This window comes from Lolium rigidum, chromosome 3 (assembly GCF_022539505.1).
Source record: "Lolium rigidum isolate FL_2022 chromosome 3, APGP_CSIRO_Lrig_0.1, whole genome shotgun sequence".
Taxonomy (NCBI): Eukaryota; Viridiplantae; Streptophyta; class Magnoliopsida; order Poales; family Poaceae; genus Lolium; species Lolium rigidum.
Genome location: NC_061510.1, coordinates 160060814 through 160072723, shown reverse-complemented (window position 1 = coordinate 160072723; position 11910 = coordinate 160060814). Strand labels below are relative to the sequence as shown.

At 40.9% G+C, this 11910-nt stretch overlaps 1 protein-coding gene across 2 annotated transcripts; it reads right to left on the bottom strand.

Annotated features, from left to right (window-relative positions):
• Positions 1 to 696: 696 nt before the first annotated feature.
• Positions 697 to 6094, bottom strand: LOC124702591. 2 transcript variants are annotated; one of them, XM_047234754.1, is made up of 12 exons: positions 5985 to 6094; positions 5832 to 5898; positions 4830 to 4881; positions 4545 to 4627; positions 3556 to 4473; positions 3236 to 3306; positions 3021 to 3154; positions 2600 to 2831; positions 2006 to 2141; positions 1285 to 1379; positions 1085 to 1208; positions 697 to 978 (listed from the first exon to the last, which is right to left on the bottom strand). In XM_047234754.1, exons 1-12 carry the CDS (start codon positions 6059 to 6061, stop codon positions 895 to 897), a joined length of 2073 nt encoding a protein of 690 aa, XP_047090710.1. In that variant the 5' UTR covers positions 6062 to 6094; the 3' UTR covers positions 697 to 894. The 2 variants fall into 2 exon arrangements, with proteins under 2 accessions (XP_047090710.1, XP_047090709.1); XM_047234753.1 differs by having other exon boundaries at positions 3236 to 3311; positions 3561 to 4473.
• Between the last annotated feature and the right edge of the window lie 5816 nt (positions 6095 to 11910).

Here is an 11910-nt window from a genome sequence, read left to right as displayed (position 1 = left end):
GCAGTAATGATTGAGAGGTACAATGACCGATATAGAAAGCCAAGTCAGGGAGGAAGGGCAGGGATGTGGTGGACAGATGACATGCATGCGTAGACCTGCCCCTCCAACCCAGGCGGCCGCTCAGGCTCCGCAGCGCGCAACCATTTTGTTTTATCATTCTCTATAGTGATTTTGTTCAAAAGTTGCATCTTAAACTTTTTTGCCTAGGCTTCTGGAAGTTTCTAGGTCCGCTAATGGCAACATAAGCACAGCAGCATCACCGAGAGAGGTGTGGCACAAAGATGGAAGCCCAATAGCAAAGACAGTAGCGCAACGGCAACATCAACAATGGTGCAGATGCAAGAGAGGGTTCAAGAGGCACAAGGGAGGTCAGTCGACGCCGGAGCGTTGACTCCCGAACCCCAACACCAATTTGGCCATGCGACAACGCAGGAGCTGTCGACGGTGCAGGAGCTCGCACACAAGACGATAGGTAAGGAAAGCCAGTAGGAAAAAAAAGCAATGGACAAATGTCCATGTAAAAGTGACTCAATATTATCCCCTCTACTTTGAGGGTATTTTAGAGGGTCCTCTAATGAGACTACTAGTAGAGTGTTCTGTTTTAGCACTTGAGCCCGCCGCTCAGGCACGAGCAATTCCCTGTTAAGGACACGCCACCATTCCTTCCATCTCAGATGTTTTTTTTTTAGACCCTCCATCTCAGATGTTTATCATCTCACTGTTCAATCTAGCCAGAAAAGGCATGCTACACCTACACTGAAGAAAAACATACACGTTGACCCTAGCGGCACGTTCTGCTTCCCAAGCATATGGGTCAAACACCCACACAGAATCTTCCATCCAGCAGAATACTTGGGTTTTCAGGTGTGATTTTTGGGTCGATTCATCACTTCATCAGCGCTCCACGTCTACGCTGTCCTGTTCTTCAAAATATGCTGTTATGGCTTTCAGCTTTCCATTGAGAAAATTCTTCTCCACCTGCAAGAATGAAAGGGCACCACTGTGACATGGGTCCAAAGCCATTGCCAGACCACAATGGAGCTTCACAAGTCAACTAGACACAGATCATAACAAACAGACATACCTCAACCGCCCATGGAGGATTGACTGACAGGCACATGTCCGCCAACTGGTTTAGATCTGTGTTGCGAGGAAGAAACATGACTACTCTTGAAGCAATCGCCGTAGCAAGTTTGAAGAGATAGTACCTGAAGAGTTAAACCATGAAATGAGAATATTTGAGAGCACAAGAAGGAAACAAACTATTCTGAATGAGGAGCTCACCCATCACAGGGCTTAAGCATGGTTTTGATATCATAAACATCTACTTTTGCATAGTCCGGCCCACCCCAAGGAGGTGACATAAAAGCAGTTTCTCCCTGCATAGAACAATTCTTTCAGATAAGCATACAAACCAACTTGTAAAACAACAATAGTGTCATATCAAGACCATCCTAGTAATATCATCATGTCCAGTATTTACACAAAGAAGGTGCTGCCAATATACACCAAGGACCTTTCCTTACAGTTTCACGCATAAAGAGGAGCACTGTCAAGTGCCTTTGTGAGATCATAAAAAGAAGACTACAATAGCATTCACATCCTTACCGCTCCTCAATTAAGCGGTCAAGTGGACACAGTCAGCTTTCTATCTCCATTTACCCTTTAGCCCCATAGCACCAGTTATTTGTGCTAAGTACTTCAAATTTTGTCATTCAGTCTTTATCATCATGGCAGTCATCCATGAATTATGTTTTTTTTTGCAACTGAATTTGAATGCTTATAATTTGTCTTGGGAGCATGCCCTATAATTCTAGAAAATGGTCAGAACAAATACTTCCACTTGTGGGAGTTCTAATGGAAAGATATCCCTACCTAATAGTTACACTTGAACGAAAATGGTCAAACAAATGCATTCTCACAGACAGCTATGAAGATATGCAGCTGTAGGGAATGACATGCACACAAACTTAAAGGTGTGATATTTTCAAGGTATAAGGAATACCTTCAGATGAGGTGCGATATGAATAAAATCTCCTACAATGAAGTCTATATGATCATTTACTCCATAAACAGTTGCATTATGCTGTGCACAACCAATCTTCTGTGGATCAATGTCAACAGCAACAACATGCTTGCACCTGAAAAAAGTGATGATATCAGAGACGTGGAAGTCTACAGTTTCAGTAACTGTAATAGAAACATAGATAACATGAGATGGTCGACCTGATATCACCTTCAACCATAAAAGGGTTCAAATTTCCAAATTAGGTACACTGATGTGACATGATATATTGATATGCATGCTAAGGAAGTAAGCTATAGCACTGTACAGCTAAGCAACTTAGTAGTCATGCTGTTCATATGATGTGTCCTATAATCATCAGTACAAACTAGATGAGTGCACGGACATGCTTTCTACTGCCATTCATTCTCAACCAAGTATTAAGTTGATGCACATAAGATGCATAATATTTAAGGTAACATACCAACTACCATTCTCATCAAGCGAAGCAAAAAAATTGTTGCTATACAAAACGAAGGGTTCATGCTAAAATATGATATCAGAAGATATAATAACACGATAACAGAAACGCACTTTGTAGCAAACTGGATGGTATTTCCACCAACTCCTGTGAAACAGTCGATCAATATGCCAGCACCAACACGAGATGCATGATGCTTTGCAATGGGCTCAGGCGTCACTGAAAACCACCCTTCTTCATCCATCTTTATACCACTATCAAAAAGGGAGAAAAGCGAGTACCGCTGATTCCAATACTTGGCAATGTCATTGGAAATGTTCTCTGCCAAGTCCTGACATGAATGAACTGTAGAACAAAATAAATGGTTATATACAGAAACAGAAAGAGTACAAGAAGTGTAGTCACAGAAACAGGCTGCATATTGACCACCACCCTCACAGAAAATATAAACAGAAATCTGACATACAACAACTTCATCTGATAAAATAGCAGGAACAACTCCTAGAAAGCTCTAACTTTGTAATATGATCTTACACGATTGAGATCTCCTTACTCTCTTTTTCTTTTTGGTGGTAGCAACTTCCTGGTTCATTTCTAATACTTCAGTTACTGAACTATCATTCTGCATGCTTCCTTCATGTTGTGCTTCATCAATGGTAGCTATCACACTACATAGAGATGAGATGTTAACCAAAACCATCTATATGTCAAGGAAACAATGAGACAACAATTTGCATAATCAGGCACACCTCATATATATTGACTCTTCGTCAGGAATGTCTGATACTTCATTGCAAAGATCATGCCTCTGCTCACCACGCTGATCTGCCATAAGAAGATAATAATGCTTGATATCATTAAAACAAAATACCAATACAAAGGTAAAAGTAGAATATAATAGCTATGAGAAAGAAATCTCTGGAAATAATTCTTGCCCCAAAGAGGAACTAATCAATTTCGTTGTGAATTGTCAATATCAAGTTTTATACTGCATAGGGACAGTAAGCAAAGTTCTTTGGCATTTTTTAATACAAATCTCTTGCGGACCGCATAAAAATGGAATCCACACCTTACCGAATGTTGTTTTTCCATCGTCACATGGGTTCATGTTAGCTCCACATTGTGCAACATGTTGATCAGCTTCTGAGATATTATAGTCCAGAGTGTTATCTACACAGGATGAGACTCCACACGATTTGTCAAGCTTTGTATTGATTTTACTGTTTTCTTCCACAAGTGTGCTTGTCAATTGCGATACCTGTTCATCTATACCTTCAGATGAATATGTGCTACAATATGATGCAAAATCCTCCAATCCATGAGGAGGATACCATGTAGACTCCTGTGTCTGAATGTTGTAGAAGTAATACCGGCTATAGAACTGATCCCAGAGAACCTTCCAATCTCCATATTCATAGTAAAATTCGCAGGAAGACTTTTCAACATGATCATTAACAGGAGATGATTCTGCTGGACATGGACAAACCTCGCAATCATGATCATTATTATCATGGGATGTGGGTGGTGTTTCCTCAGATATTTGATCTTCTCTTGCTGACAGTTTTCCTTCATGACAAAGCTCAGCACAGGACATTATAGATTCGTTATCAACAGAATTTTGTCCCCGCATCACTTTGTTCAATTGCATGACACTGTCCACAGCTTGATTTCCTTGAACAGAAGAACCTAAATTTACTAGGTTGCTCATGTTATCATTTGATTCACACTGATTTTTGCCACAGTCAGACTTCTCAACATGAACACTGTCTTCACAAAGCATCTTGTCACCATCAGCATGGCAGACTTCAGTGTAACCCGCAGCAGTAGCAGATGAAATGCCTGAGTTAGTTTGCTCAACGCAATCCATCAACTCCTGAACATTTTCTAGTTCTTCAGTATTTGTGCATGTCCTTACATTATCCTCAGTACTTGCCGCTTCATATGGTGCTTGTCTTCCTTGATGCTTTTTGCCAGGTGTGTTCTTTTTCTGTAACGCATAACAGCTTAAGAAACATATTAACCATTAGGGGAAAAGTACATGCCGTTGTGAGCACTTACCTCTTTCCTTGCGCTGAATGAAACAGGAAGCCCCAAAGAACCCATGAGACTAGCCAGTTCCATATCTTCAACAAAGGAATGGTCTATTGATGCCAAGAAACAACAGAGCATAAGAAATTGGTGGATACTTGCAGCAAAAGAAGAATAACAACCAGTTATTATTTGTTTGTATAGTCTGTGGGGGGGGGCACCATGAGTTATGCTATGCTGTCAATGGTGCAAGCAGCGCGTTTATGAATGTCACAAGAAAAAAAGTCATTGGATTTACAGGAAACCAAATCTCACCTTCATCTGTCTGTTTGGCTGCTCTATTGCGGGTTTTAGCTGTTTGAGATCCCTGCAAAGTTGAAGATTTGAAATTACTTCTACAGGGTCTAAAACAATTTGGAGAATGAATACCATGAAATAAAAACAACATCAACTAGATCAAATCTGCGACTAAGATAAATATTTAACTTGCTCCATTTACCCGTCTCCCCCACCCCAACCCACAAAAAAGAGAGCGAAACTTTAGCAACATTTCAAGCCAATGTATCATGTAAGTGTAATCACCAAGATAATTTTCTAAGTGATTTCACCAAAATTATGTTGCATGGTCTAGTTTACTGATTTGTTGGTATTCCTTGCAAGTAAAAATGAAAGGAAAAAACATAAACCACAAGAGAAGTAGTTCAGTCGTAAATTGCTATTCTTTCGAAACATGATGCTTAGTTCACTTCACTACTATAACCAAAACTATTGAAAGACCTAAATAAATCCCACATCAACTGTGCAATAAAACATGCTGCTAAAAGGTAATGTGACCTTCAACAAGTGCGAATTAGTTGTATGCAGCGTTTACCGGTATGCCAACGGTAGCTCAAGAACACTTGAAACATATTATGTGTGTTTGTAGTATCTCATCAAACTGAACCCTTTTCGATGTTCAGGCCTATCTCATGGTGCCCTCAATGAAGCTCATGACACCAAGAACAGTTTGCAGGCCGGGCAAAATTGGGACTATAAACATAGAAGGTAAGGCACAAAGCACAACAAGAAACCCACTTTTGTTTGTCAATTATAATCTCTAGAGAACTAATCAGCTGCCCCGCTGCTAGCAGAGGAGATTTTCCTGCTCGAAGAGCTACAGAATAAGCAATACTAGTACTTTCTATCTTTGATATGAGGAAGCAATTTATTGAAAATGTCAGAACGACTGAGTAAGCACGAGCCTCATATAATCACAAAGATTAACGCGAGCTAAACCTCTCCAGATGGAAACGCACAAGTTGAAACTGAAATATTTACCGTGCACCCAGTCTCTGTGGCATGCCAATCGTTACTCTGGCCGGCGCCAGTCGCATAAAAATCATCCCTGCAGTGAGCGAACTATTATTTAAGGGGAAAACTGCTCAGCCAAAAATAATAACCTGAAGGAGTCGATAGGGACGAGGGGATTACCAAAGGTGCACTTCGGTGAGCTTGAAGAGCTTGCCTAGCTTCCTTATCGCCGAAGACTCCTCCGCCGCCGCCGGCATCGCCGTGGTGCTGAGATGGATGGTACAGGTCGCATTCGGAGGGGCTGGCTGGAGTAGGGTTTTAGCAGAGTTTGTTTTACCTCAGGGTTGGGGCGGGGAGAAAGGCCGCGGCTTCCGGCGAGGCGGTCGCGAGTTGGAAAGGGGGAACCGGAATCGGAAGCGGCTTCACCGGCGTACCGCGTTCCCAGCGGGCGGCGGCGGTGACGCCGTCAATAGATTTCACATGCTGCTACTAGATCGAAAGTTAATGGGCCGTGCGGCTCGCTTACCTTTTTTCTTTAATTGTCCACTAATGGGCTGGTTCTTAATGGGCTATATTGGGCTTGCAGCAAACTAAGACCTGGTAGGTGCTCCTCTGGCCCCTGGGTCAGTTAATTTGGAGCGAAGGAAGTGTTTTAAGAATTCTTTAAAAAGAAGACATAGGCGCTTTCTTCCTCGAAATTTTCGATATGGTTCTTCCATTTGAAACAGGATTCCATGTGTCTTGGGGCATTTTTGGAGAACTGCTTTACTGCTCGTTTCTATTCGTGATATTCATGTTGCATATCAGATTTGAGAACTCGGTAACATCTCGGGTTTAATCAAATATTGTATTCATGTGCTTGGTTTAGAACTCAGTAGTATGTTAACATGGTGTTTGATTTTAGTTTAGTGTAAGTATCTCGTGAGTTAAGATCTCTGCATGGCGGGTTGGTTGAAGGTTTTTCACATGGCCGGTCATGCAGCCGGTAAGTCATCGTTATATATTTTATTAGTTTTGTAAGACATTGAGTAAAGAAAAATATTATTTGTTAAACAAAGGAATTTTGTGCCACCCTCTCCTAATACTACCTCCGTTTCAGGGAATAAGGCGCACACGCATTCCAAGACGAAGTTTGACCATAAAAATTAAGCAACAAAATCTTGACTATATTATACATAACTAGTGGAGACCCCGCGCGTTGCTGCGGTAATTTGTAAGTGAAATTTATCAATAACATATATAATTTGATTTTTGAGAACTAAAGTTTCATTGAGCCAATGATTCCATTCTTTGGTGAGGAGAGAGTTTGTAAAATCATTATGCAAAGCATTAGGTGTGTGCACCATAAAAGTTCTTGGAAGGTTTGATGGTTTACAGGTTGGTGTTGAGTTGATTTACAATCCAACTACACCCCTTGTAACCTGTGAATAACATGGGAAACAATTTGAAGATTAATTATCTGAGCAAGATGGAAAACTCATATAGCACGTAGTATGTACAGGGATGAGCCACAATGTGATCAGTCTAAATGGAAGCAATCAGGTAATACATGAATATAGGCGGGGAATGGCACAACAGGTGTCGTTTTGAATATGCCTTCAAAACTAACTCCATTGCCTTTCAGTTTCTGCATTGTTCAAGGTAATCTCTGCAAAATTGATCTAGTCCTTCAACGAATTTAGATAAGACATAGGAGTATTTAGGAGATATGAATGCATCATAAGTTCAAGCATACTTGAGAGAGAGATGGTAACGCATGTCTCGAAATTTAAAAAATCATACATACATATGCACATGTCCTGAAGAAGAAGAACCATCCGGATTGAAACGGCAGGGCAATCAACACCTTCCCGCATCAATGGCCAACTCCCAGGATGACAACCAGGAGCACTGGCTGACACATGCATACAATTGCGAGATTGAGCAGGACCGAAGAATACAACGCTTTTGCCCATGGAGCTTGGGATGAGAACGCACCAGGTGTTCCCCAAATCAGTCGCCAACATAACATAAATAGGACCACATGTGGCGTTGGACAGTGTACAAACTCTGTGCTCCGTCAAAACACGCAGGCAGCAGCGCTGCATATCAGCTGATATAAATCGTCCCTCCTCCCATCAGGGAGGGAGATTGCTGACTATGCTATGCAAAAATGGCGAGGGGCTGATTGGCTGCCGCCATCATCGACGCGAGAGGGATTGACATGAGGGAGTATTTATACCAGGATTGAGTTTGGCAGTGAGGCGGATGCTGTAGGCAGTTCGCTATTCTTATATGCTCAACGTTAGTGGGATTGGGAGTTGAAGCGGTGGTGCTTAATGCCAGAATTAAAATCAGAAGAGGAGGAGAGGAGCCAGGGACTGGAGGAAGACACCACGCGCATTATTGCTTGATCACGCTTCAGTTTTTCCGAGGCACATGTAATATCCCAGGTTTAGAGGCAATAAAATGAGGGAACACCAAAGTGTGCATTGCATTCATGCATAGAAAATCCGGGGAATTTTCGCGCTTTCAAATAAAACTTACCACGATGAATCGAAGTTTCACTTGACTTGTTTGGAATTGAAGTAGATCATCAAGTCAAGCGCTATAAACTTCACTGTGATCTTTGCTAAAACCTTGTTTTGGGTAGAGATGATTGTGATCTATGGATTAGATCAAATGGAATTAGATTTACAACAACACATTCTTTAAGAATCAAACCCTAACTTATTAACACTTAAAAGTTAGCAACTACCTTTGTGTGTAATTTAATTCACTTATAAATAAGGTAAACCACGAGGGTCTAAAGTGCATAAAAGCCACACATTCTTATTTAAATCATAACTTATTAAGTATATGGAATATCATAAAACTAAATCCATTTACATTACGAATTATAGTTCAAACTATTTGAATAAAACTAACTATGAGTATTTTGAAACTCATAGGATCATGCCTAGATGAATTCAAACACCAACTATCCAAACTTGAGAAATAACCCTCAACCTTAACCTTTTTACCAATATTATAATGTAAATCCAATCAAAGATGGTATGATGACTCATCCACGATAATAAAACCATCCACATGATATTTAGTAGCAAATGCCACTTGGCTATCCAAAAATAAATCATATGAGAGGATAATCTCTATGCCATGTGGGATGAAAATATCTACATGACTTGCTTTCCAAGCTATGCCACCTCATGCTCAAAGGATTGCTATGGATGAGGGCATGACAACCAAGCACCTTACTCATCAAACCAACACAAGAGTCACCACCTATGTGTCATGATACTAGAGCTTGCCCAAGCCTATAAATAGAGCCACACCCTTCATCCATTTGCTCATCAAGTACCATGATACATGGGAACAAACACATAGAGCCACTCCATGTGAAATAGCTAGGATCAAGATCAAGAAGCTAGGAGGTGGAGGCATACCACAAGATGCAGGTTTATTCAGATTTCCTGAAGAACAAGCTACAGAAGATACCAAGGTAGAATTCCTAGGCAAACCATATATTTAGAGGATAATATCATCATCTCTTGAGTAGGACCTTAGGATATTCCAAGACATTGAGAAGTGAGAGAAGTTATAATACTAATCATAGCCATGCCCATACAAGAATACTAGAGTAGTACTAATCCCAGTTGTTCAAGTCAATATTTAATCTTGGAGGTGAGAACCCTATTCCAATAACAATACCTTAGAAAACCAATTCCATAATCATCACAACTTAGTATTAATTATAAACCCTAAGAAGCTAGGATGAGTGTGATGAGAGGAATAATAAGGAGGGATTAGTGAGGAATGAGTGGATCTTGTCTAATGCATGATCATAACTTGTAGATATAGATGATAAGTTAAATCATATGATCACTAGATCTTATCTATCACATAAAATAATAAGTATATCACTAGTAGTTAACCCAAGACCAATCCTCATGCCTTGTGTGGAGGAGTAACCCTAGCTAGCCAATAAAACATAATCAAAGCTTATGCTTATACCCAATTCTAGCTTGTGTATTACATGGGTAATCCCAAATAAAACCCTAGACCACATTTGAATCCAAGTACCAATTGGGATCATGAAAAGAACCCTGCCATACCTCATGCATATTTAATACTTCAATTGGTGAAGCATCACCAAAACCCTAAACCTTTCACCTAGGAATTACTTCACATAAAATATTGAACTCTACCTTTCCATCCTAGTAGACCAAATGAAGTAGTGTTCTATAAATTAAACCATCATTAGCAAATGCATTGCTAGTTATAAACATAGGATCCATCTTAATTAGTTCAAGCTAAAGTTTACTACAACCAGATTAGTGATTATAGAATTTTCTTAGCCATCCTCTTAAAACAATAGGAATAATTTTTCACATACAATCATAACACAATTCCAACCTCATTACCAATAATATGAGACTCTAGCCATAATTAAATTATATGTGAGTAATCACTATGAATAAGCACTAGCACAATAGAATATGTTCACCTTCACCTATTCTCAATTTCAAATCCTTTAAAACAGAATTGATTCCTAAATTTAAAAGGCAATTGAGATGAACCCTAAATCTATAACTATTTTAAATTTTGAGTTGTGTCTCATGAGAACATAAAATTAATCAATTATAAAATGGTTGTTTGTAAATAAAACAATACAGTAAGTAACATTATCAAATTGTTATGATATTCAAATAAGTTAGAACCTGCAAAACAAAACAGAATTCAAATGAGAATTCAAATACCAAATAGAAACCAGGAAATAAAAACAGAAATTTGAAAAAGAAATGGAGGGAAACTTACCTCGCAGCCCAGCACCGCAGCAGCCTTAGCCCAACAACAACCCACGTCGACCAGCCCAGAAGCAGCCCAGCCCGCGAACAAATGCAACCCAACACTTACCGTTTCGTTGCTTTAGAAATCGTGCGAAGAGAGTCGTCGTCTTCGTCTTCCTCCACGGCGTCGACGGCGCAGAGAAGCTCTGGCCACGTCCTCGTCGTGGATAAGCTCACCCCGGACGCCGCAGAAGGTTCTAGAGCTCCACACTATCATCCTCGCGTCCGAGCCTATCCGAAGACATCAAGATTCGCGCCCAAATGCACTTCACCGTCGCCAGTTCATCTCCACCTCGCCGTCGGCGAGCCGACGATTCTCGACCTAATCATGGCCTATAAATAGGAGGGGAGAACCGCCGTGTAATCCTTGTTCTTCGCCGCTCATCCAATCCCTTCCTAGCCCTCTCTACATCTCACTGGAACCCCCGCCATGGCCGGCCAGTTCTCCGGCTAGCCGTCGATTGAGAGCATCATCCCGGAGTCCACCGTTAGGTCGAGGAGATGCGCCTTGACGTGTAGATCCTCTGGGAGCAAGCAGGCATCAAGGGGATCTCGGAACCAGGAGGATTTCACCGTTCCCTTTCACTCGGGTTCGCCGGGAAATAGTCAATCGTCATCGTCTCCGGCAGCAATCGTCGTCGCCGATCACAACAGCATGTTCAGGGTGAGTTTGCGCGCCGATAGAGCCTACTTTCGCTTCCTAGCTCCGTTTCTAGCTCGGGTTAGCTGTTTGGCCGGAGTAGCTCCGCCGCGGACATGATTGTCGGCGAAGCTCCGATGGGATATTCGACAAACCATCACCACCATCATGTTCAGTAGCTCAAGGGGAGTCGATTAGTACTTGCCGCGCATCTCGGGGAGCCTAAAATCGGCGTCGCCGTCGCGCTCTGACTCGCCGGCGTCAAGCCGCCGGTGATGTCGACGTGGCAGTGGGACCCGATGAACTTTTTGACTTAGTCATCACACACCTGGCAGCCAACGTGTCCCTAGGTCCCACATGTCTGTCTCTCAGACTAGAAACGAACCGGTGTGTTTAGTATTTTTACTTAATTTCAAAATCCAGTAAATTGTTGAAACTTTGTAAAATCATAGAAAAATCATTTCAACTCAGAAAATTATGAATAATATATCAAAATGCTCACAAAATTAAAATCTATTCAAATAAAATATAAAACAAAAATGTGTGTCAAAATAAAAATCCACTTATTTTTAAACCTTATCAATTATGCCATTTCAATTATTTAAAATACAATTTGAATTCAATAATTAGTGAAGTT